The 27086-nt window shown below is 40.8% G+C and overlaps 1 protein-coding gene across 3 annotated transcripts in view; it reads left to right on the top strand.

The window, feature by feature from the left end:
• Nucleotides 1–8456: 8456 nt before the first annotated feature.
• The window catches only part of TMEM63A (transmembrane protein 63A), a 30816-nt gene continuing 12186 nt past the window's right edge, over nt 8457–27086 (top strand). Inside the window, exons 1-15 of one of the 3 annotated variants that reach the window (XM_064709496.1) lie at nt 8457–8547; nt 9486–9813; nt 10510–10706; nt 12575–12654; nt 14100–14163; nt 15308–15345; nt 16473–16615; nt 19039–19090; nt 20191–20299; nt 20680–20750; nt 21457–21537; nt 22186–22309; nt 22659–22792; nt 25024–25161; nt 26315–26468. In XM_064709496.1, the coding sequence (XP_064565566.1) occupies nt 10521–10706; nt 12575–12654; nt 14100–14163; nt 15308–15345; nt 16473–16615; nt 19039–19090; nt 20191–20299; nt 20680–20750; nt 21457–21537; nt 22186–22309; nt 22659–22792; nt 25024–25161; nt 26315–26468 (1374 nt within the window). In that variant the 5' untranslated portion in view covers nt 8457–8547; nt 9486–9813; nt 10510–10520. The other 2 variants (XM_064709498.1, XM_064709497.1) reach the window with 2 other exon arrangements.

Raw genomic sequence — 27086 nt, 5'->3', positions numbered from 1 at the left:
TCTTAAAGGCCTGTAGATTATTTGAAATGCATTTTAAAATATTTTAGATCTGTTAATAAAATTTCAAATCCTTAACTCATTTTTAAAATCTATTGAGATTTACTGTTAGTTAAACTAACAGTAATCTATTGAGGTTACTGTTAGTGGTGATTTATTATTCATCCTCTTCATTCCATTCCCCTTCTGTCTAGATTGAGTAGTTTGTTACACCTTTGAGAATTGCACAGTAACAAGTACCAAAATAGCCCCATAATTTTTTTGTTCTCAAATAATGCTGCAATGTTCAGAAAGGAGGGTGTGTGGATAGACTGCTCCTACTCAAGAAGTTACTACAAAGCTGTTTTCACTTAAATATCTTTATTGTCATGACTTTGATTTCTAACATTTTTGAATGATATTACTATTTAATTTAAAAGAATTCAGAAGAAAAGAACTGAAAAAATGACTGGTTTTTTGTGTACTTGACTCCAGAACAGAACAGTAAAGGGTATTTTACTTCATGGCACAGGAAATTATGTAATTTCCTGTCATGCACTCATATCTATGTAAAGAAGGAATATAAGGCCTCGGATATAACATGGCCCTTAAAAGAGCAAAAAATAAAGCTCTGTGACCTGATCAGTTTTAATCCTTTTAGCATTCATACTGCAGCACCATGGGAGATGCATCATGGCCATTTGATTTTAAAAGGGAATTTAGCCACACTTGGTCAGGTCACTTGAAGCGTGAAACACAAGCTTCAGTTGTTTGGCTTTTTTCTTTTTTTTCCCTTTTCTTACCTTACCATTTGCTTATTCAAAACCATTAATCCAGGAATGGCCAACATTTCCACAGAGCAACCAAATGCATTTCTGAACCTTAATTTTGGCTTTGACATGTGATTCTGGAGGAAATGCCATGCATTTGAAGCTGGCATCTGTCAGCTTTCCAGGCTGAATAACTAAAGACATGGTGACTAAAATTTATTTTATCTATGCAGCATGGCTCTTAGCTTTAGCAGTTTCCAGTGCAGAATTCAGCATCTTTTGACAAATCATACATGTGGAGAAGATTTTTCAAAGGTACAAGAAGGAATTTAGAGTCTATTTCTCATTGAGCAAAACTTGGGTGCTTAGTCCCTTTTCTCTGCTTTGATTATAAAATAGAGCAAGGAATATTTTACCTTGTGACAGCAGAACCAGAAATAATTACTGCAATTTAGCAGAGATATAGATGACCTGAGAATTAATTTGAAATGCTTGATCATTTTGACCAGTTCTTTGGAAAACTTCTAAGGCAGACTACAGGAAAACAATGTTCTCAAGGAAGTTCAATTTCTGCAGATCCAATGGGAGGAATCTGAAAATCATTATGCGAAGCAGACTTGGAAAATTGGCTCTTAAAACTCTTTGAAAGCTTCATTGTTTGATTTGTTTTCAGTCTCTTGTGGTAGCAGAGCTTACCTCTGGCCTCCACTGTGTTCCCAGGCTGGTAAACTGAACACTTGCTGTCCTAAATGAGAAAATGCTGTGATTCATAATGGGACATGAAAATATACTGCTGCTTGGGTTGCCTTGAAACTGATCTAGAAACAACAGCAATAACAGAACACAGTTGTCTTGTTTCCTGAGTGGATGGGAACACAATTTCATGTCCACTGAGAAATGCTCTCACTATGATCATTTGAATAATAAGTTCAAGTTCTTACATTGAAGTATGAAACTCTTCTCATTTTCACAGGAACTATGGTTCCAAAGGAATCCCAATCACCCTGGCTCACTGTAGCCCAGGGCAGTTGGCAATTTGGGGCCCAAACCTCAGTTCTGTTCATGCCAGGGCTCTGCATGCAGCAGCTGCTCTCTGAGCTGTGCTGTACAGCCCCAGGAACTGACCCTGACAGGGTGTAAAAGAAAAGGTGCACCATGTTGTGAGGGCAGGAGTAGTTTGCCTAGGTGTTCCCATGTAACACTGATCCTTTCTTCCATCCTGGAGTTCATCTCATTCCAGAAACCATGCCACTTTACAGGACCTGCTCTTAACTTCTCCCAGATTAATTCTGACCACTCACTCTATCAGTAACTGACACATAACCTGAATATATAAACATCTACTTCAGTGAATCTAAACATAAACATCTGCTTTACTGAAACAGTAGGAAAGGAGAGCTGAAAACATCTGGGCTCTATTTCCCAGTTCTGTCCCTGAGTCAGGGCTATGACCTTGAGCAAATTGCCTTGGCCAAAATTTTTGACACCAGAATAAATAAGCTGATTTTCAAAGGCACCACAGCTTCTACCAACAAAACTCTCATCAACAATAGACTCTAACAATTACTGTACTTAAAGTATCTTAGTAAAACAAGCCATCAGTTACAGGGAAGAAAGTTCTCCATTGATCCATAGATCACCTGTGTGTCTAAGGTGCTCAGCTTGCAGGACTACATTACTTTCCCTTTTCAAACAGCTTAGGCCACACTCCCACTCATGAGGCAGTGTCGGACATGCCAAGTCCAGCTGGAAGAGATGTAAGGAAATACCTTTATATCCCTTGCATACATCTGAAAGGAGAAAGATGAAGCAGAAAGAAAAGAAAGTGATTTAGAGAGAGTAAAAGAATCACAGGAAAGGAAATATGAGAAAGGATGAATGGGGGAAGAAATAAAATACTACATAAAGAGAAAGGAAAGAGTGGACAGGGAGGGACAAGAATGGGAAAATCAGAAAGTATGGTGATAATATGTCCAACAGGAATTCACACACTGAGGAATGGACAGATTTGGGCAGCCCTGCTTCCCTAAAATGAAGGTACAGAAAGCACACAGTGAGGATCCACGTGCCTGTGGATCCTCAGGCAGCAGTCATGCACTTGGAACTGCCTGGATGCTGCTGCTCCCCACCACTCCCAGTCACACTCTACTAAAGCCATGCTCCCCTGGATTCAGGAGCTTCCTTGTTGGAAAACCTCACTGCCCTTGGCTGTGGCTGTTTGCCATGGCCACAGCTCTTCACATCTTCCTGCTTAAGCCACTTTGCATCCTGACACCAAGTCACCCCAGCCACTTGCCCCTTGCATCCCTGGCACCTGACCCCCTGCTTGGGCTCACCAGGATCATCCTGCTGTCATTAGTGGCCCCCTGTCTGCAAAGGAGCCAAGCTGCTGTTGCTGCTGTGGAAATTGTAACTCAGGCCTTGCCAGCTCTTTGAAATCCTCACAGTTTGGACACTGAATTCTTTTCATCTGCAAATCCAGAAGTGGGAAGGGGGAATTCTTGCCTAACAGAAAAAAAAAAAAAAGAAAAAAAAAAAAGACTGGTCATTATGGAAGTCTTTTAAAAAACTATTTAACCTATAAATTTATAAAGATTATTTTAATCTATAAATTTATCAAGCAGCATGTTTGATGCTGACATTTTAAGGGAAATCAAGCCAGTAAACCAGGAAGTGTTGTGCCAAGGCCTTGGAACATGGTTCTTATGTCTAAAAGCTGGGAATCTCACTGGACTCTCTACAGATAGAGAGTATGGATACAGGTGATCAACCATGAGTATTTTCTTCAAAGCTGTCAAACTGAGTGGTGTTTGGAAAGAAAAAAAAAATAAAAAGGGGAAAACCAGTGTTCCTCTTTTAATCCTATTTGGATTAAAACCAGGATTTCAGAGCTTGCTTCACAAAAATTTACTCTCAATCCAAAGCTGCAGCAAACCCAGCTGAATTGACTCACCAGTGGTTTAGACTACAAGAATTCCTAGAGCATTTTGTGGCTCCTGCACAAACAACATGTGCAGGATCATCTCTGTGCTCCAGGGCAAGCAGAACCTGAGGCAAGGATGCTAAAATCTGTCCAGGGCTGGTCTCAGTACTGCTGCAACAGGAGTCACTGTGTGCAGTGAGGACACCTGAGGAGCACAGAGGCTCTTGAGAACACTGCAGTTGTTCAGGAAAACTAATGTGTGCTGTACCTGGGGATGGGAAAACTTAACAAGCTCAGACTGGTTTGATATTTCATACTGGTAACAAGCACACCTGGTGCCTGATAAATCCAATGGCTCACATGGCCAGGTGATCTCCTCTTCAGTGGGACAGACCAGATTGTGCCAGATGGTTTCTCCATCTCCCTCTCCCTCTCAGGGAGCTGCCCTAATTATAGTTAGTGCTGTGCCAGCTATGCATTAAATCCCTTCAGGTTCCATCCACACGGGGTTAATGCATGGATAAGCATTAAGATAATGTGTACATTCAGGAAACAATGAAGTCACCCACGCTGCAGGCCACCCTGCCCTAGTTTTGTACCAAGGTGTGTCACACCAGCAGTGGCTGCATTGTGACAGGTTAACAATAAACCTAACAATATCAGCAAGGGATTCTCCACACCTGCAACTACTCCAAAGAAACCAAGGTTTAAAACCTCACCCTGCCCAGAGGTGTGATGAGGAAGCTCATGGATTCAGCACTTCATAAATCAAGTTTATGCAAAGTGTGTGGTAATAAGCCTACTTTTTCCTCCTGTACTTTTCAGCATTGCTATTTTAGATTGCAGCTTCCTGTGTGTTTTAAGAAAATTCCAGTTTTCATCCAAGTATAACTTGATGAAGATGACAAGAGAAATGAATCATGCTCAAGCATCAATACCAATGCTACATTCTCCATTTCCTATCTGACATAAAAGAAAAGAAAAGCAAATTCCTATCATATATCACTAGATATATTTGGTTAAATATGTTGCATAATAATCTGTTGTATTGATTAATAAAAATACATTCCAACTTTAATGCAAGACAATTTCTACCTTGAAAGTCAACATATCACCTATGAATGAGAAGCAGCAAGCCAAAAACAATAAAAAATAATAGAGAGAAAAGAAGGATAAATTGTTAATTAAAATTTGACAATTGCTGCTTGCTGATCTGTATTATGACATTTAAATCCGTGTATCTGCCTAGATTTTTCTACTTGTTTTCTATATTATAAACACTTTAATGCTCAGACCTTTCAAAGGAAAACCCCACAATGCCCACACCGTGTCCTGTGGTGCATTGAGGCTCATAAACAGGTTTCCAGATGAAGGCAAAGATTAAAAGCTAGCAAAGGGCTGCCAGGCTGGAAGCCTGAATTAAATCCATTAAGGTATATTTGAATAGGCAGATAAGTAGGGAGCAGCAAGCTGGGCTGATGAGTTTCTTCAGAGAGAAGAAACCGTGTTGAGAGTTGCCATGCATGGCAAAGCTCAGGCCACCTGCTACTCACCTCCAGAGACCATTGAAGTCCTCTTGGGAATTCACCCATCAGGGGACATCCTGCTGTGATAAATCAAACTAAAGTGACAAGGGAGCTCTCCAGCCATAAGATCATTTAATAAAGTAAGGGAAGAGTCACACGTGGAAGTGTAAATACCCTGCACACTTGTTCAACCTGGTGCTAAAGAGCTGCTGAAGTGGATATGGAGGATGCAAAATAAAAGAAAGATGGAAGGATTTCAGAGTCTCTTGACCTGCTCCCTGGGTCCTGAGGGTGGTTTTCCATCTGCTCTGGCAACATAATTAAACGTTTGTGAACTAATGACAGTATGTGGCTTTTGTCACCAAAAGAACAGACAGTGGTAAACAAAACCCTATTTACAAGAGGTAGGGAGGAGGGAAATGTGACTCTGCTGTTGAAATTAGAGATAAACAAAATCACACCACTTAGCTAAAGAGCCTGTCTAGACAGAGGAAGAACAAAAACAAATTACAAAAGCTTGATGTTATTCTTGTGAGAGAGAGAGAGAGGGAAAAATTATTTTGCAGCTAGGCAAAAGTCATCACACTGAAGAATGTCAAGACTACAATGCTGAGCTCACTGAAAATTACCTACTTTACACTACAGAGTAAGATAATCTAACCAGAGCAAGACCTTCCTAGTTTTGAAAAACCTGTCAAGAATCAAGAGTATGAACAGCTTAGGAAATCAGTGAGAAAACCACCCAAGCAGATTTTGGTCCTAGAAGTGGAAGAGCTGCAAGCATAAACTGAGGCTTCACCTACATGGTCGATCTACTTAATTTAAAAGAAAGTAATTACAATTATTCCACTGTGAAATCCTACTTTGAAATAAGTTGTCCACAGGAAGAGTTGTTCCAGAAAAGACAGGATGGAACAATAACTCTATAACACTCACACCAAATAATTTTCCCACCAACACAGTCCTAGAGAGGAGAGAGAATGCTTAAAGGTAAAACTAACATCCTTCAACACCAGTGGGATTTCTTCATTCCAGCAGTGAATCTGAACCACTCTGAGCTGAGAAATTTAATGTCATTTTCCAACTAGCACAATTATTACAGCCAATTTAAAATCACAGATTATCTACAATGCATCTGCTGAGTAAGTGATGAAATTCTGTCCTGAAATGTCTCTCAGTGACTGCAGATAACCAGACTTTGTCCTTTTTGTGGGATGAAGTGGGAGAAGGCAGATAGCACACGTACAGCCAGATGCTGCTCTCCACTGAGCGGGCACTCCTGAAAAGGGAAATGAGGATTTGGCAGAGTAAAACAATTGTGGGTGAACAAAGTGGCAGGGAGCAGGAGAGCAGCCATGCATGCAGGGCCCTGTCATCCATGGAGTCTGAGCACATGGGAACACAAGGAGTTAAAGGAGAGGCAGGATCATCACTGTCAGATGGAGCAGATAGTGGCTTCTTGGCAGCTGGGACATTAATCCCTTTTAAACATAAAAGTCAGCAGATAACCAAGGTTTTGATCAATATAACATCAGACTAAACTTTGCAATTAATTATTTTTGGTTGGTTTCAGAGTGGGTTGCTGTTCTAAGACATCACTGCTGCTTCATCCATGCGACTGCAAAGCTTTGAAGGCAAGTGGTCCCTGGTTCCCTCTGAACAGTCACATTTTCATCATTACCATAATCTTCTTCTTCCTCACATGCCTGCTGCTCACTGAGGGCAGTCCTGCCAGTCAGGAGCAAAGGATGAAGGCACAGGAGGATGAGGATTGTTGGCAATGCTGGGGATAAAATGGCTGTGCAAGGGAACACTACAATGAAGTGTAGAGAAGAGGTGGAAGGCAGGGAGCTGCTGTACAGTGTTTCTGACCTGTTGTCTGCAAGCAATGAACCCCTTAAAGGGCGGGATGTCCTTGTGGATATCTGGGATTTGGTCTTATCCCAACTCTGTCACAGACTCATTAACCTAAACTCCCTAGGTCTTGGGTTTTTTTCCAACTCACAGCATATGAGTTGTGTGTGGAGACAAGGGGCTATGCATACCTCATGAAATGTTCATGCTACTACCATTAATTTGTTCATTTATTTCAGAGCTACCTGTCAAAAGAGGTTTGGCCAGCAGGTCAGTGAGGGTGATTGTCCCCCCTACTCTGCCCTTGTGAGACCCCACCCTGAATGCTGAGTCTGGCTCTGGGGCCCCCAGCACAAAAAAGATGTGGGTCTGTCAGAGTGAGTCCAGAGGAGACCATGAAGGTGCTCAAAGGGCTGGAGAACCTCTCCTACAGAGACAGGCTGAGACAGCTGGGATTGTCCAGCCTGGAGAAAAGCTCCTGGGAAAGTTTAGAGCACCTTCAAGTACCTGCAGGGGGCTACAGGAAAGGTGGAGAGGGACTTTCTACATGGGCATAGAGGGACTTCTACAAGGGCATGTTGTGATAGGACAGGGAGGAATGGGTTCAAATGAAAGAGGGTAGGTTTAGATTAGGTAACAGGAAAAAAATTCTTCACTCTGAGGTTGAAGAGGTTGCCCAGAGAAGCTGTGGATGTCCCATCCCTGGAAGTGCTCAAGACCAGTCTGGATGGAGCTCTGAGCAGCCTGGTCTGGTGTAAGGTATCCCTGCCCAGTGTGTGGGGTTGGAAATGGATGATAATGGTTGGAAATTGATGATATTGATGATATTTCAGGTCCCTCCCAAATCACTCCATTCCACTATTCTAAGATCTCAGTGTATGGCCTGCTCCACTTCCACCTGCGTGCTTGCCTGCTTCACCAGACCTGAAATGGTGAAGTCTCTCCGTAAATCCTATCTCACATTTCTTGGGGACTGTTTTATTTCCCGTGCTATAAAACGCTCTGTTCGCTTCTACTTTTAGACACGGGTGGGCGCTAGAAGGCCTCCCCGGAGCCTTCTTTTGAGGCTGGATAATAACAGCAGCGTTCCCTCGGTTAGCTGAGGGTCCGCTCCCTCAGGGAGGCGCGGGGGTGGCCCTGTCCCGGCGGGGGTGGCCCTGTCCCTGCCGGACCAGCCCTGTCCCGGCGGGGGTGACACTGTCCTGGCAAGGGTGGCACTGTCCCGGCGGGAGTGGCCCTGTCTTAGCGGGGGCGGCCCTGTCCCGGGGAGGGTGGCACTGTCCCGGGGAGGTGGCCCTATCCTGGGGGGTGGCACTGTCCAAGCGGGGGCGGCCCTGTCCCGGGGAGGGTGGCACTGTCCCGGGGAGGGTGGCACCGGAGCGGCCTGTGGGGGGGAGCGCTGACAGCGGGCCGCGGGCGCATGCGCAGACGCCGCCGGGACTTGTTGCCCGTGCTCGTAACTCCGGGGCCGGGCCGGGATCTCGATACCGCCCGTGAGGTGACGGGGCGGGTGGGCAGGGGAGGGAAAGGCAGAGGAGGGAAGGGCGGGGGTAGGAGAGGCCGCCCCGACGCAGGTAAGGGAGGGCGGGAGAGGCGCCGTGCGGGGAGGGGAGCGGGCGAGGTGAGCGCGGCCCCTCCTCAGCAGGACCCCCCCTTCCTCAGCGGGGTCGGGGCGGGCAGCGCCGGGAATGGCGAACCCTCCTGGCAGGGCGCTGAGCCCCCTCTGGCTCAGAGCGCCCCACTCTGGCTCAGAGCACCCTACTCTGGCTCAGAGCACCCTATTCTGGAGCGGAGGGACTCGCTCCCTCCTCCCGGGGCGAGCCCGGCTCTTCCCAATGTGCTCCTGAGGAAGCCGGTGCCGCCCGCCGCGGCTCCGCGTCCCCGCCGGAGCGGGGAGCGCCGGGGGCTCCCAGCCCCACACGGACCCGGTTCTGTTCCCGGAGCTCGCCCGGTGCTCCTGCGGCGCAGCCCCACCCGTGGGAGCTCTTCCCGTGCCCTTTATCTGCCTGGCGGCCGGCTTGTTTAAAAAGAGCAGCTTTCGAGGTTTGGAAGCAGCGTCTGATAAACTCCAGCGTGTTGCTTGGAGTTTAGCGTGCAGGCTTGTGCTGAAGATTCCCCAAGGCTCCTCAAAAACGCTCTCTTTTCCGGCAGCGCTAAATTTCAGTCCGTAGAAAGCAAGGATAGAGTCATGGCACAACTTTTATGGGCGTTGTTGGGTTTTTTTCTTTCTCTCTCTCTTTTTTTTTTTTTTTTTTTTTTTTTTTTTTTCCCCGTGATGAAACACATCAGCTGAGACAAATTTCTTCCTCACCGCGTGGCGCTGCCCAACACTTAGCAAATGCTGCTTTGGGAGGAGCGCCCTCCGTGCTGTTTTCCCGCTGTTTAAAAGGAGAATATTTAGTTATTTGTATTTTTTGTTGTTTGTTTCGTTTTCAGCATCTCGTCAGAGACACGCGCATTCCCGTTAGAGGCAAAACATCCCGAAAGTAATGTCCCTGGACCTGTGTGATGAGGACCTAGAATATTTGCTTTTGAAGGATTAGAGGGTTTTTTGAGGAGTGGTTTCTCTGTGAATTTATGAGTCAGAAGCGTGTTCTGCATGAAGCAATACTCGGGAATCAGCAAGTAAATAAGATCCAAGAAAGGAAATGTTTGAAGTGGAAAGCCCCAAAATAAACGAGCAATTGCCTGCACTGATAAAAAGAACTTTGTATCAATAGCCAAATCTGGTGCATTCTTGTATGGTACTACGGTATCTGATCAGGTCAGTTGACTAAAATGAGGCAGATGTCTGTTCTCTGAGAAATACTCTTTGTTCTTCCTTGTTTGTGACATGCAATAACTGGCCAGCTGTGCTGGCCTTTCAGCTGAATTATTTTGAAAAAGGAAAATCACCCAATATTCCAAGAACAGAAAGAAACGTGTATTTGTGTAGTGGCTCTTTTCTGTGGAATTAGTGGTTAGAAATTGTTAATGATCTCAAGGCTTTGACATTTAAATACAAAGTTCACAAGCTGCTGCATTCACACTTGCTCATCAGCTAGGAGCAAAACTTTCAAACTGCTGTTACTGGAGTATGTAATACCATGTGTGATTCCTAGAATCGCACTCCAGGCTGGAATATGCAGTTAGATGTTATGGATTAAATGACAGGGAAGGGGTTTTTTTTTGGGAGGGATCTTCTGCAGTTTTCCTCAGATCTCTGTAAAAGAATGTGGTTCCCTAGATGTCTGGAATTCTTGTCTAGGCACTGCTGGTAGCTGAACCTGCCAGTTATTGCAAAACATTTCACATGTGAAAGGAAGAGATTGCCAAAGGCACCCAAAGCAGTTTTCTGGTTGCATCTTCCTCCACTTTTTATGCTTATAATATTAGTATATCTCTCAAGTACCAACCAGGCTTTTCACAAGTTTGTTTCACTTTTTCTCTTTTTTTTTTTTTTTTTTTTTGTCTTTTAAAGGCATAGAAAAAATGAACCCTTTCTATTTTCTGGGTTTTGGACATTCTCATCTAGGCATCTTTGGGAACAGGAGTGATCCTTTCAACAGAACAAATGAGACTTACTGCTACAGCACTGCCCAGGGCAGCACAGTGCTCCAAGGAGTCACCTTTGGTGGAATCCCGACTGTCCTGCTGCTTGATGTAACCTTCTTTTTTGTAAGCCCAGTTTTCTATTTCTTTCACTGAAAGTATTTCTGACCTTCGCAAAAGTGAGATTGTTCTCTGAATTCTCTTATTTATTGGGTTGGAATTTGGTTTCTGAGAATGTTCAGGATAAGAAATGAGTTGAGGCCATCCTGGGAACATCCAAGTGCTTTTCAAGGGTTGATAAATGTTTGCAGACAGATGGGATGGTGGTGCCACTGTATGCTGGATGTGTGGATGTAGGGAGAGTGCACTTTTACAGCATCTGTTTGTGGGGGCAGTGAATTTTGTGCTTGCAGCTCAATTTTTCATGTTTTATCTTAACTGCAAGAACATTTGGGTTTAAGCACTGGGTGCATTTTCAGGAAGGGGACACCGTCACTAACTCAGTTGTGAAATTTTTCCACACTGGATTGCCTTTTGAAAAAACAGCTTTTTAAAATTAGATTTTCTGAAGTTGTAGATGAAGTACTGACCAGCACAGTCCTGAGAAAAGATGGAATATGATTAGTTGCTCCAGGATAGGCCTGAAACTGCACTAAAACTTGTGGTTATTTTTGTAAGCTAGGTCTAGGTGGTCTTCAGCCACCAGGAAAAAGGGCTGCAGACCTGCAAACTGACCTGAGAAGAGGGTCTGTGGTAATAAAATAGACAAAAAGTATAGCAGTTTCTGAGTTCTAGAAATCTGCTGTAAAGAAACTGTAAAGTAGCTGTGCTCTGGGCTGGTTCTTCTATAAGAATGTAGAGGATATTCCTCAAAGTTATTTAGTGACATTTTTGCTGTTGATTTGGTGTATGCTGCCATAAATCCATTTTCTGAGGATGTACAGCATTTACAGCTCAGTGTCACCAGTGGCACAGCATTTAATAAGATTGACTTGAAGTGTTTGCCTTTTTTTAAAAGCTGTGGCTCAGTTTTAATACAGAGTCTGCTTTTTGAGTTCCTTGCTGTTGAACTCTGCACTCAAGCAGGGTTAGGTGGAGAGTTGGGTGCAGTGCAGAAGACTCCTCTTCTCTTCAAGTACCAAGTACTAAAAATTATCTATCAGCTCCTGCATTCTTATTTTCATGACATTTTTACTGCATATCCTTTCAGTAACTGTCAGTTGATGGGTTTCTGATGTGTTATTTCTAGGTAGGTTTCCAAAGGAAGTGAGGTTTATATATTTCATTCTCTCCTCATTTTTATCTACCTAATAACAGTAGAATACTACAGCCAATTTCAACCAGAGTTGTGAAGAACCTAGAGAACTTTCCTGCTTGCACCAAGTTTAATAACCAGGTGAAGGAGGAAAATCTAAATTAATCCTCTCTGTTAGGAGGAAGGCTCTCATAAGAAGGTTATATTAATTGTGAAATGTGGAAATGGAGCTGTGTAATCTTGACACAGAGATAATCTGGCCAGTCAGTATTTGATCCCAGTAAATTATATCACTCACACCACTTTCCAGCCAAACAGGTTGTTCAGAATAAGGAATTCCATGGGATGGAGGAGGAACCAGAAGGTGAGGGTGTATGCTGCATATGCAAAGAAAACAGGCCCTGTCACTTCACTGCTTTTTGTAGAGCAATTTGTTTAAAAAAAAAAAAAAAAAAAAAGAAGCTATGAAATACTCAGTGATGGAGCTTTTTTCTTGTTTTCTTTGTCTCTTTCAAAAAGGGAAAATATAGGGGACAGATAAAAATACATTGCAGAGATCAGAGATAGGTTGGTCCATAGCATGGCCACCACTGAGTTGATTGATATATAAATGATTGATAAATGATAATTGATTTAGGAGCTAGGACTGCATTTTTGGTCAGTTCTTACACACCTAAGAATGATTATTTTGAAATGGGAAAAAGAAATATTTTAATGTCTCCTTTTTTTTTCCCCCTAGATTTTAATCTTACTGTTTTCCATTATAAGGAAGAGATTCTGGGACTATGGTCGTGTTGCTCTGGTGTCAGAAGTTGAAAGGTAAATAAGATATGTAATCAGACTGACTTGTTGAATCATTTGGGGAGGAAAGTACAGTAAGTGTAGCTTATCTTAGGTGCATTTATATCAATTAAATATGCTTGTAATCACCTGCACATTTGTGAAAAATGCCCTCACACTGCTTTGTGTGAATTCATCCCCCTCAGAGTTACTGTCCATGGTTTCAGCCATAATTCTGTGTTTCCATTGCCATGGATTTCATCCCACAGCTGTGAGTTAAGGAAGTGGAGGGAAGGAAAGAGGCTGCTTGTCTGCTGACACGCTGCACGTTGATGTTTGCAGTGTGCCTCTGTACAGAGGGATATGAACCATTCTGTTTGTCTTGGCTCAAGCCCAGTGTATTCCCAGAGCTCCTTGCACAGCCCATGCCACAAAATCTCCCAAGGGTTCAAAAGGAGAAACTGACTTCTGCAGGTTTCTGAAATTCTTCATTGATTTATAGTAATTTCAAAGGAGCATTTGATTTTTTTTTTAATGTAGGATGATATGTTGGAATGTTTAAAATCCAAGCTGTCTGTGTGTGAAGTGAGGAAACTTTAACAGCAAGCCTCTTCCTGGTGCAATCAAATTGTGGTAAATTCACAACTGAGCTACTGGAAAGAGCTCAAACCCTGGTTTTAGGTGTAATCTATGGACAGTTGTGAAAGACAGATGATGTAAAATAGAATGAGCAATAACTGAGCAGGCTTTAATCCAGCTGGCTGAGGCAGCAGTCATGAAGGTGCTGTGGAGGCTTGGGAGCAGCAGGCTGGAGCAGTCAGACACCCAGGAGCCTCTGTTTTTGTGCTGCTGGACTGTGAGCTGAGCCTGCTGGCCAAAATTACAGACACCCAGGAATCTGACAGGTGTCCTCCTGTAATTACCATTGCAACATTTCTTTTTAGCAACAAACTGAAAACAGGCCCTCTGCTACTTTTGAGGGCTACAGAGTTTCTAAATGTTTCTAGCCTTGCTACGAGACTGTTTGTGTGAGGAGGTGGCTTTGCAGGGATTTAGTTGTGAAGAGAAATTGAGTAATGGCTGTACCATAAAGGAAGAAAGATGGAGGGGAAAGAAGTCATGTCTTCTAGTGAGGAATGTCCAAACAGGAAGGCAGTTTGCAAATCTGATCCTGGCTAGGTTCCCAAACCTGTGTTGCATTCTGTTACATCACAGTGGCTTTAATAACTTGATAAAATGTTATTTTCTTTCAAGCTCAATTGTGCTCTCATGTCTTGAGCTCGTGTGTCCTCTCTGTTCAGCAGGAGACACACACAAGTTCTATAATCAGCCATGTGCTACAGGGTGAAAACCACAGCTGTAATAAGTGAAAGAGTGTGTTTGTGCTACATCCCTTAGTCAGAATTGTTAAAGTTGAAATAATTCTGTAAAACTCCATGCTCTGTTGTTAAAGATACTAAAATGCATCCCTTCATGTGTTTTAGTGAATCAAGATATAACCGGCTGTCAACATCATCATCAGTACCTGAAGATCTTGAGTATGATAAGGTAAATATCTCAGAGTTCTGATAATGCTTCCTGAATGGAATCTGCTGGAATTTGCCATTCAATGAACCATCATTAAACTGGAAGTCCATCTCTATGCAAAAATTAATAGTGCATTGTCAACTGTGTCTCTATAAAACCATGCATAATCTCTGTTTCCTGACCAACTCTTGCCATATCATAAAACCAGAATCTTGTGTCATTGTTTCTAAGTCTGATTTGTTGTTTTGTTGTTTTTTCTTTAAATTTAGAGAGGGACTATATGTTAGTGTTTCAAAGGGGGAGGGGAGAGTAAAAAAAGAAACCTAGCAGATAATTTGTACTGGGATGACAGTTGAAAAAGTTACATTGAGTTCACATTGCAAATAATACCTAGTTGTTCTTCACCGTACATTGTTTTCCTCACAGTGTTGAGAAAACTGGATGCAAGTGTGAGGTTAATAATAATGTTATGCACTCTCAATAATCAAAATGGTTTGAAGTGGAGGGTAATATTTTGGCCAATAACTGGCTCCCTCCATGGTCTTTCTGAAATTGTTGAATTGGTACACCCCTATAATTTTGTGTTGCAACTTCAGAATGAGCCATGCAAGAGTTGCCCAGTGGTGGCATCCTAAGTTTTCAACATTTTACATATACATGCATCAACTTAATATCTAGCCTTGCAATTAATGATTTGTGTGAGCATCAAAAGCATACTAGTGGTTGATCAGGATTGCTCAGCTATTTGTGTACTTTACTCCATCTTTTTAAAACCATAAAGCAACTTTAACTGTGGAGTAACATGTGTCTATTTAGTTGGATAATGTTCACTTGAAAGAGGGGCCCTTTTGAGAGAGAAAGGGTTTTTTTTTTGAATCATTGTGGGGTGCTCAGTGAGATGTGAATTCTGCTATCCAGTTTCATTGGGGGATTTGTAAACCTATATGAGAAGCCTTTCTTTTAATGTAATCACAGCAGTGTTTTTAACAAGCATTTAACTGATTAACTTGTATTAGTCCCTTGTATTTCAGAGCAACAAGCTACCAGCTTTTTAGCTAAGATATTGTCTTAATAGAAAGACTTATCATAATGGGATGGATTAGACTCTATTTTTTGTATGTCAGCTTCTAAAAACTTCTTTTTAAAATTTTTATTTTATTTATAGGGGTTTTGTTCTTGGATTACAGCTGCTTTTCGGATGCAGTAAGTATGTGAAACAGAAATAGTGAGCTGTGGTTTGCTTTGATCTTTTTTAATTTAGAAAAGTGGTTTCCATTCCAAAATGTTGGGGGTTATTTTTCCATTTGAGTAGATAGAATTTTAATACAAGCACTGCTACAGGTGCCTCTGGTTGGTTGAAAAAAGGAAGTGAAAACAAGGGAATACTTTTTCAGGATACAGTTGTCCTGCTAGAAGCCCAGGGACTTCCCAATCTTGGGACAGTGTGTGAATCTGAGGGAATATACAGCATTTATATGGATTCAGAGCTAATAATGACACTCTAGGATTTTACTCTTCAAAGAGTACCTCGTGGGTGTTCCCCTGTTTGAAGCCAGCAGGGCCCCAGGCAGGCAGTGGGATTTCCCTGCAGGGGTTTCTGTGGAGAACTGGTGGTTTGGTTGGGGCTGGAACTGGCGACCTAGGGAAAGTCCATCCCAGTGTTTCCCAGAAACTAAATGTTAGACATGTGATGTGTGTTCTTTATGTCTCTTGGGCTTAGTAGATCATGACTTTAAAAACCAATTTCTAGTTTGGATATATTGAAATATGAAAGGGGTGGGAGTTAAGCCTGTTCTTCTCCATTTTTGCTAGTTCAGTTCCTTCCTTTTCTAAGTTCTCCTATTCTGATGATCTAATGTGCTGGCAGTGGAGAGATGGTGAGAGTTCATTGCAAAACCTTTTCTATCTCCTCTTAGCTGGGTGCCATAAGAGTGAGGTGGTTCTGTTGTAATTTGCCTCCTAGGAGGCCTTTATGGAGTGACTGGATACTGTCACTGATCTTAAATTTGGAGAGCTAGGCATGAAGCAGGAAGTCACAGCAAAAGGCTTTGTCTTCTTCTAGTCCAAAAGAATTTGGATTCATATTTGCTTTTCAGATTATTGTTTCAACCTTAAATTCCTTAGTGTTGAGTTTTGTATAGTGCCATTGCACAAGGAAAACACATTTTGGAACCTGAATTTCCACGTGAAAGAACACAGCCATTTTGAAAGCCAGTAGGGATTGATGGGAATGGGAATGTCACTAAGTAGACTCAGGATTTAATAGATGTTCATAAACCACTCCCAAGAAGATTAAGTAAGCTGACCATGTGTTTTTCTGGCTGCTGCAGTGATGATGAGATTCACGAGAGGTGTGGGGAAGATGCCATCCATTACCTCGCCTTCCAGCGCCACATCATCTGCCTGCTGATTGCCATCAGCATTTTGTCTGTGTGTGTGATATTGCCTGTCAACCTCTCAGGTGATCTGCTTGGTAAGGATTTATTCTTTTGTGTTCTTAGAACAGTTCTTTATTTTATATAATAGCAAAAACTCTTTAGGTTTTTTTTTAAATTTTGGTAAAGTTTATAAGGTGGTGTTTTAACTACTCTAGTGGGTTGACTCTGGCTGGATGCCATCTTCACAAACTGCTGCACCATAAGTCACTCTTCTACAGGGTGCAGTCCTCCATGCACAGTGTGAGTCCCCCACAGGGTCACAAGTCCCACCAGGAAAGCTGCTCCACATGGATTCCTCTCTCCATGAGTCCACAGGTCTCTGTCAGGACCCTCCTCCAGCACAGGCCTCCCACAGGATTGCAGCCTCCTCTCAGGCATCCACCTTCTCCAGTGTGGGTCTGCTCCATGGGCTGCAGGTGGATCTCTGCATCCCCATGGTTCTTCAGGGAAACCTCAGCTCTGGTGCCTGAAGCACCTCCTGCCCTTCCTTCTGCACTGACCTTGGTGTCTGCAGACTTGTTCCTCTCACATATTCTCACTCAGCTCTTCCCTGCTTGCAGTTAGATCTGCACAGGAACATTTTTCATGTTATCATGGAGGTGTTGCTATCATTCCTAACTGGCTTGGCCTCAGCCAGCAGTGGGTCTGTCCTGGAGCTGGCTGGAATTGGCTCTTTTGGACACAGAGAAAGCTTCTGGCAGCTTCTCACAGAATCCACCCCTGTTGCCCCCCTGTTACCTAAACCTGGCCACACAAGCCCAGCACACCCCCTCAGTCTGATGTGGAATTTGTGTGATTGTAGGGGGCTCTTTCAACAGTTGTCAGAAACAGGATTGCAGATAAGACTTGGATGACAAGACTTAAAAAGGCTCAAGGCAGGATTAACTTTACCCATGCCCTCTTAACTGGGGTTGATCATTATGGTTTTTATTGGTGGTGATAGTCAATGGAAAACATCTTCACAGCTGAGAAATCTTTTTCTAGTATCCAGTCTGAACCTCTTTTGTTTCAATTAATTTAAAATAAATTTTCTCATCTGTCACTGGAGATAATAGATTATTCTTTTCCTCTTTACAAAATCCTTGTAGCTACTTGAGAATGATAAACATTTTTTATCTGCTTTTCCCTCTTTCTCTAAACAAACCAGTTAATTTGGTCTCTAATGAGAAATATTTTCCATTTGGCTGATCATAAAATCATCAGCCATGCCTTGAATTTTTCTTTTAATCTAACTACACTGTCTGCCATTGTTCCTTTATGTCTTTGTTTGTGTCTCAAAATTGGACAAATCTTGCAGAGACTTTGTCACTGCTGACTAGATAAATTTCATTTCATATTTCTTGCAGTCTAGTCCTCATTATGTCTTCCAGTGTGGCACCTCCAATATCCTCTAGTCTGCCATTCATTTGCTGGTGGAAAACCTGAGTTCTTTGAGTGAGATCTCTGTTAAACCCTGTTCATACATTCTTCTATTTTTGATTATGAGCCCTTAGAATCCCATTTCACACCTGGCTTTGTATCAGCCTCCTCAAGATCATGTTTCAAGTGTTGTTCATGGTTTTTAAGAGCCTTGTGACACAGTTCTTGTCTGTAATAGGGTACATTGTACCTTTTCCTTTTTGTATTGTTTACCTTTGGCACTTCCATCTCTGACCTCCCTTTTATGAGCTCTTTCTTGGCAATTCTCTTGTTATATTAAAATGAGCTTTTTATTAAAGCATGACAATATAGCTTCTGTTTTTCTGCATTAACCTTTGTGAGTCTAGGAAATACAGCAGAAACCAAACTTTAGTATCTCTCCCCTTCTTCCTCCTCTTCCACTGTAAGGTGATTTGTGCATTTTCAGTTGTGATGACTTAACTTGCAATGTGGTTTAACAGTCTGGGCTGGAAGGATTGTTTGTCTTTCTAGATACATTAAACTCCTTTTCCTTTGTGATCATTTGCTCAGTTTTCCCTCACTTGCATTATAAGTTTTTTAAACTTGGCAGTCTATTGAAATAATGCCATGCAAACCCACTTTTGACCTTAGCAAGGTTGTCAGCACTGTTTTGTCAACACTGAATTAATGCAGCTTAAAAGCCTGAGATAAGAAATCAGTTAAGATGAAGGAAAAGCGTGAAGGAAATATGTTCAACCCCTAAGCAATATTGTAAATGGACATGAAGGGAGATTGGAGGGAGAAAGAGAACAGCTTCAAAGATCTAATGTATAGAATTTCAAAACACTCTACTGTTTTTCTTGAACTTGAATGTGGTATAATCTAGGGGTGTCTTTTCCAACTTTAAAACAAGGACAGAGTAAACCAGCATTGATTGTGATTCTAAATCATTTTATCAATGAACTTGCTCAGCATTAAAAAGAAATATATCAGCTTCTTTAAAAAATAGAATAAAAGATGACTTTCTGACAGTAAGTGTTGCACCTGTTAATTTTCCTACTTCTCTTGTTCCTCTTAGATAAAGATCCCTATAGTTTTGGAAGAACAACTATAGTAAATTTACAAACCAGGTGAGTCTTGCAGAGTCCCTCTGTGCTGATGTCTGTTCCCTCCATGGTCTCTAAACACAAGAATTGATATTGCAGCATGGCTCATGGGGTTGGAATAACTTAATCCCTGTCTGTCAGCTGAAACTGGGATATGTTCTGCTTCAGGCTGTGCACTTGCAGGGCTGATAAGAAATCCTGAGAGTGGGCTTCTGGTCTCTCAGCTTTCACTTCTTACACCACAGGTTTCTCTTGGCTAATGACTGCACACCCAGTGATATTCTTTTCAGAAGTTTCCCCATTAAAGGAAACCATGCTTCAGAAGGAATCTGCAGCTGGGATGATTTAAATTCCCTTACATTAGATTTATGTGTGTGCATATCTCTCCCATCTGAGATTACAATTAAAATTACTTCAATGTGTCTTTAAAAGTCTGTAAAATAGTAAAAGTACAAAGCTCTACACAAATCTTCTGATTTATTCTTGATCAATCCACATCCATCCCTGGTACTATGGTCAGTAGAATTTCTGTTTTGTTTTACCATATTATGAAACCAAGTAACTGATGGAGATGTTTTTAATCTGTAAAATAGGTTCCTGTATTTTAGTTTAATTGCAATTATTAATGCTCTTCACAAAACTGAAGAGCTGTTCACAGAACAGAACTTCTTTAAGCTTTGAAGAAGGAGCTTTCAGAAGAGCAAAATTTCTTCCCTGTATGAGGCTGTTTTCAATTTGAGTAAGGATTATGTTCAAGGAGAGTTTAATTATGCACTGAGCACAGTAAATAATAAAGTAAATAACAAACATTTTGGCAAATAGCATCATATGTCACATATGGCATCTGAATGAGAAAGTAAAAGCCAAACACTGCCTAAATATGTCCATGTCATAGAGCATCTCTTTTCTTTTTAGCTCCATGCCCCATAGAATTTTATGAGAAGCAAATAATCCTGTTGGCTGTCCAAGGCATCTGCATAGGTGTGACTGACTACCAGTAGCTGCCTTTTTTCCTTGTTTTGTGTTCAGTGAGAGGTTTTGATCTGATTATCATTTTGATGGCTGCCTCTATCAGCTGGACAATTGGCTCTTCCTGTTTCTCATATTTCTGTTTTGTCTGACAGCAATAATCTTCTATGGCTGCACACAGTTTTTGCTGTTGTTTACCTGATTCTGACTGTTGTCTTCATGAGACATCACATGAAGTATGTCACATATAAAGAAGAAAACATAGTAAGTGTCTGTATTGGAGTGAAAAAACGTGTATTTGCCATTGGATAATGCTAAAAAAGAAAATGGCTAAGGTGCCTCCTGCATGCTAGAATGTGACATAAAAGTGAAGGAATTGACTGAAAGCAATGCTCTACTGAGTGAATTGTGAAAACAAATGGAGAGAAGGGGGTTGGGGAGGGCTTTGTGAAATTTTGCTGTAACCTATTACCAGTGTAGAAGGTGCTGTCTTAAATAGATGAGCTCCCACCAAAATCACAATTATCTACCTTTTTTCCTGCTCTACTACACAGCTAACTGTGCTGTGTCTTGGCCTTCTGTATATTCTTGTTTTCTCTTTTGTAATGTAGCTTATCAAAATGTAATTACATTTTCTCTCCCAGGTTAAGTGCACATTGTTCATAACTGGTCTTCCAAAAAATGCGAGCGAAGAGATCGTGCAAAACCATTTCACGTAAGTCCCACACTTGAGTGATAACATTGGAGTCATGGAATGGTTTGGCTTGGAAGGGACCTTAAAAAGCATCAGGTTCCATTTCCCTGCCATGGGCAGGGACACCTTCCTCTAGACCAGGTTGCTCAGAGCCCCATCCAACATGACCCTGAACACTTCCAGGTATGGGGCATCCACAGCTTCTCTGTTCCAGGGCCTCACTGCCCTCACAGTGAAGAAGTTCCTCCTAATATCTAATCTAAACCTATTTTATCTAACCTAAACCTATTTTCTTCTTGTTTGAATTCATTCTCCCTAATGCTGTCACTACATGCCCTTGTAAAAAGTTTCTTTCCATCTTTGTTTAGGAATGGGAGATGTAGAATTCTCCTGGTAGTTTTCCCTGCCCAAGGAGATAAATTTTAAAATTCAGAAAAGATTATATTTCAATCAAGTTGGTTAACTGATCTTTGAATCAGAATTTAAGCAAGTGTCTGTGTATCCACACTTTCCAGTCATGCCCCCACACAACTTTTTCTTGGAATAAAGTTGTGCATCTCATATTGAGTGACTTCCAATTGCTGTCTGTGGAAGTCTCTGCTCTCTGATACCTCATTCAGAAATGAAATGAGTGATGAGTTGTCAGTTAGATACCAGTGCTGCTCTTGAAACACTTTCTTCACTGTACTTTCTGTTCTTACGGCTCTCATGTGCTGCTTCCTTTCAGGGATGCCTACCCAACCTGCACTGTGCTGGAGGTGCAGCTGTGTTATGATGTAGCCAGGCTTATCAACCTTTTCAAAAAAAGGTACCTGTTTTTGTAACTTACACAAATTTAGCATAATTCTTTGAATGGTGTGTTAGTCCTTAATCAACATGCACCAGCAGCACTAACCTGGTGTATCCTAAAGGTGGATTCTGCTCTTCAAGTTCTGCACCTCAGTTAGATTCAGCTGTGTTTTAAAGGAGTTTATGGGGCTCAGCCCATCTCTTGTTGGTGTGATATGTTGTGTGTTGCCTAAATTAAGTTTTGACTTGCTAATTATTTATCTATATATGTACTTAATTATTTATAGACAGACAAAGTGAAAAACTGAACTATTGAATTAATAACTGTTAACCCTGCTGCTTTGGCCAGAGGTGCTGGTCACAGGAGAGACAAGTGTTGTCTTCTGGGCTCTCAAAAATAAAATTGGGTTGTTATTTTTCCTGGACCCTCACTACAAGTAGTGAATAGTCCTAGAACTTCACTACATGTAGGCTGTATAATGATTATACAAACTTGCAAATAATTTTATAAGTAACTAAAATAAAGTGCATGCAAATATCTTTGGTGACTAATTAATTAGCTATCAGTCCTCAGCACAATTTTTTCCTCTCAGGGATTATAATCTTTTTAAGCTTGATGTTGATACTGTTTTCTTGCAAAATGTTATGGATGTATCTTTTTGTGCAGAAAACAGGCAGAAAAAAGCCTGATTTACTATGAACACCTGCATCAGAAGTATGGCAAGAGGGTCCAAATCAACCCTAAGCCATGTGGTCAATTCTGCTGCTGTGAAATGAGAGGATGTGAAAGGGTAAGAGATTCTGTTCTTCTCTAGTTATAGCTAAGTAGGTTATTAGAGGAGTAGAAAATAGGGTTTGTGTCATGTTTCATTGACCTTCAGAAAATTCTTTATTCATTCATAGCTTATCTGCCATGTTCTTGTACTGCGCAGAAAAGGAATTCCCTGAAACTTTTGAAATGTAATCTTAGTGCACAAACTGAAGTAAAAGAAAATCTTCCTGTTGTGTTTGCCTTGTGGCACGATTTGTAATTTTGGGAGTGGCCTGAGGAAGGGTGACCATGGTTTGTGTGAGCTGTGTGTTATTGAGGATATTGGCCATCTGGTACATTGCATGTAACAGCCATCAATTTCTCCACAGGAGGATGCTGTAGATTATTATACCAAAGTTAGAAATGAACTTGAGGAAGAATATTCAAAAGAGGAACAAGCTGTTCATAATAACCCACTGGGCATGGCCTTTGTAACATTTCAAGAGAAATCCATGGCAACCTAGTAAGTTTTGTCCATTGTCTTGTTTGCTCTCTTTTTACTAAAATAGTACAAATGATCTCTTGTTTATGTCCCTTGTTTGCTTATGTTGGTTCTTCCTTTCTTCTTTTTCACCATTCTGTGGATTTGCTCTGCTTTGCTTTCTGGTAAGTTTTTCCATAAATGTATTTTAGCCTCTATGCTTTGAATGAAGAAATTACCTAAAGGACTAAAAGGCTTGGGACATTTAATGGGCTAAAGAGCCTTTCTCTTCTGTGTGGGATCCAGTCCATCAGGGTAGGTTTTTAGGAGGCCAGACTAATTGGTTCTTGAATATGAGTTAGTGACAACTCCATTTCCTACTGTGCAAATGGTCCAATTACCAAATTATCAGAGTGGGTACAAATTACACTGCCAGTTAAATCATCTCAGCAGGGTAGGCTCAGTGAGGGACCTGGCCACAGGTGAGAGATACACAAATTCTGTACATCTCTTACCTGCTGTTATAGATATATGTTTAGACCTAATAGCAGAAGTTGTTTTGTGCTTTTTATTCAGTTATTTGCAGAGAAAAATATGTGTAGCCTCCCATGTTCTGTTGGCACTTCGTAAACATCTTTTGCTAACCCAAAATGGGTAAAGGAAAGCAGGATAATATTTGTATTGCAACATAACACATCATGCTTTTTTCTGTTCTTAGCCTCTGTAGTTTAAATTGTCTGCATTTTTTTTTGGCCTTCAAGTCATGTTAGAGAGACAATTGTTGAGGCCGTTTTTCAGGGAAGTCCAGGATGTAGAATTTCTTGCAAGAATTTGGTATATCAGAGAAAGTTTTGCTTGCTACTCTTTCATTGAGTAGTGATTGTGTGATGAAATCTGCCTCCTCTCTTAAATTTGTAATGAGATAGCATTTGGAGGTGTGAAAATGAAAGAAGAAATAAGCACTGAAGTTCCTTCTGTAGCTACTGATGTGTTGTGTACAATTTTGATGTGCTAGTCCCTCCTTGAACAAGTGTTCTGAGCTGCACTGCAGGCATCTCTGAGTTCAGCCATCAAGACCTGAAAATATTTTAGTTTGTTTAACCTGGAATTAATCTGGTGGACTCCATTCTCTGGGAAATTAGATTAAATTATGTGTGAAGCTGAGACTCCCATCAAATTAGAAAGTTACTTGGTGCCCTTAGGATGCTCTGCTCTGCAGAGCCCTGAAATAGGATGAGAGAAACAGGACACCAGAAGTGAGGTTCTGGGGACTCAGGTGGTTGTAGAAGCTTTTTAATGATGGCTAAAACTTGCTCTATATATATTTTTTAAAATAACCTATCAAAGAATAATCAATTGTCTTAAATGCTTGCTGCTGCAAGATGCTGCCAATCTGACATCCCTGCTTGAATTCTGGTAAGGAAAAGGTCTGGGGGGTTGAGGGTTGTGTTTGTTAGTTTGGTGTTCTTGTGTGTGGTTCTCTGTCTTCTTTATGTTAAAACCACAACTGAGAAAAAAGCATGTTCACAGATTTTGGAATCACCCCATCTAAATATAATATCTATTGTTTCTATGCTGCTGTAATAAAATAGTTTCTGAATGTGTTCCTCACCCTTCTACTGCTGTCCTTTGAGAGATCTTTGATAGCATTTATTCTGGGCATGTTTAAATTTTTTCTTTAAATTTTGAGTGTCAGTCAACTCATAATATTGGAAGATAGAATTAAGCACTGTGATTATTTTAGAAGTGGGTGAAAGAGGCTAATATTTTAAATTGTGAGGATACTAGCATGCTAAAAATTCTTCTGAGAGTTGGTACTCAAGGCAAAATTGGCTGGTTTTGATACTAGTGTAAAAGATTAGTCTGCAGTCTCATTTCATTAGTCTACTTTGATTTGAAGACAGCTGTATTATGTAAAGATATGTTTAGGAAACTGTCTTTTATTTTTTCCAATGCTCTAAGGCTTTGATTTCTTTTAAATTTTTTTTTAATATGACTCATTGCTGTTGTTCATGTTGGTAGAAGCAGTAAACAGTTTAAATCAAGACTGCTTTTTATTTTTAACAAAACAGATCTCAGGCCTGTGGTAGCAGCTGTTTAAATAATGGTCATTAATGGGTAATATGTTACAATGTTGTTTAATCTTGATTGCAGGTTATTAAAATAAATTTAAAAACCCCAAATCCTTTATCACTATTCCCAGACTTTCTCATTACATATTTAGCATTGTCAGGTGTAAAAAAATGGAAAAATCTTCCTTTTCTTCCTTACAGCATCCTTAAGGACTTCAATGCCTGCAAATGTCAGAGCATTAAGTGTAAAGGAGAGCCCCAGCCATCACCCTACAGCAGGGAGCTGTGTGTATCCAGCTGGGAGGTTACATATGCTCCTTACCCTGAGAATATTTGTTGGTAAGATTCCTCTCTTACATCCATTTGTTGGTGAGAATGTAGAATTAGAATGGGCACAGGATAAACAGGGATGAGTGTGGGTTTTTTTAACCCTAAACTAAAACTTTATGTGGTGCTAAAATGTGGCTGATCTGTGTCTTTATTTTCATTACTGGTGTTCTTCATTGACCTTGGGGTCTGTGGATATTATTGGGGTAATGGACTAGAGTTTTTCCATCCCAAAATTTTAAAAAAACCCAATACTATTTATATCTTTCCCTCAGTATTTCCTTTTTTGAGTGCACATGTACTGTTAAGATCTGAGGGAAGCAACTTGGTTTTAGTGCTGAGTATCCTCAAAATATGTATATATTTTTGAGTTGCTATGTGGTGAGCATAACTTGGTCCACTCTGTAAACTCTGCTCTGTCTTCTTCCTGTTCTTTTCCTTTTCTTCCCTTCACCTTGGAGAAGAGGGACCCAGGGATGTGCCAAGAAGACTTGTCATAATCAGGGATGTTACTGAACCTCTGTATCCATGTTTTGTTTGTTCTGAATATTTGACTTTGCCTGGGGCTCAAATCATTCCAGTCCTTTTGACAACCATCTCAAATAACATTTAAGAACTTTACTTGTTTCAAATCTACAGTTGCTGTTTTAATACGGCAGGAAGGGATGCAGTGTTTGAAAACTTGAAATTTAATTTCAAATCAGTTTTTTTGGTAGGTTCTGCCTCTGATATGTATTTTTTTAAATTTTAGTTCAAATCACAATTTTTTGGTAGATTCTGCCTCTGATAGGTATTCTTGAAGAAATTCTCTGTGTCCTCTGTCTCTTCTTGTTCCATTTCTGTTTAGTACTTCTGTATTATTGAACAATGCAAGTGTTGCATCCCAAACCTTACCTAGGTTAGATATTGTGTTTCTGTAATGAAATATTGGATATGTTCTTCTGCAAGCACAATTTATGGCATCATTCAAGAGAATTTGCACAGTTCTCTTTATTTCTAACAGCAACTGGGACTTGTGTGGTGCTTTGTTATATAACTTTGAAAGCTCAGTTTAGAAAAAGCAGTGCCACCTGTTATTTGACAGATATTATATATATATCTTTTTTTAACCGCAAATGCTTGCTGCTTGTTTTAATGCCCCTTTTATTTTTATTTCTTTCTCCAGGAAAAATCTTTCAGTGCGTGGATTTAAATGGTGGTTTAGATGGGCTTGCATTAATTTGCTTCTTTTTATTGTGCTGTTTTTTCTTACCACTCCTTCCATAATCATCTCAACCATGGACAAGTTCAATGTCACTAAACCTATTCACTACCTTAATGTGAGTATTGCCATATGTTTGGATATAGCTGTGAATCAGAATAATTTTGGTAAATTGATAGGGTTTCATTGTTTTACCTTCAGTTGAAATTCCTGCCTTACAGCTTCAGTTGAAATTCTCAGGACTGTTTAATGTAGCTGCTGATTAAAACCATAAGTTCATAATCAGGTGTTTAGCCCTCTTTTGTTCCTGGATAATAATCTGAAGTAATTTTTATCTGAGGTTTTATATTATTATAACATGTTTATGTATTTGTGGTAAAAAATTGTAGTCCAAACTTAAATAATTTTAAATGTTGTAATCAAAAATCTTTGGAAAAGAAATGGAATTTCAAATCCAGCCTGTCATAATCAGGGATGTTTTGTATTTTGATTTTGTGTATTTTGATTTTTATGATGAGAAGGATTTTTAATGCTGAGGTAAGATGGTTATTTTTTTTTTTGCTTATGGGATTCAAAGCAAGATGACATATATATCTGATCCTAGTTTGACTGCAACTAAAGCAGCTTGCAAGCTGTTCTTTGGAAATATTTCCCCAAGCTAGTGTAAACTACATAAAAACTACTTGTGAGACTGCACTCTCATGGAATTTAATTCCAAATCTCACTTGGATTTTTT

Source organism: Zonotrichia leucophrys, chromosome 3, assembly GCF_028769735.1.
Source record: "Zonotrichia leucophrys gambelii isolate GWCS_2022_RI chromosome 3, RI_Zleu_2.0, whole genome shotgun sequence".
Classification (NCBI taxonomy): Eukaryota; Metazoa; Chordata; class Aves; order Passeriformes; family Passerellidae; genus Zonotrichia; species Zonotrichia leucophrys.
This window is presented reverse-complemented; position numbering and strand designations above follow the sequence as displayed.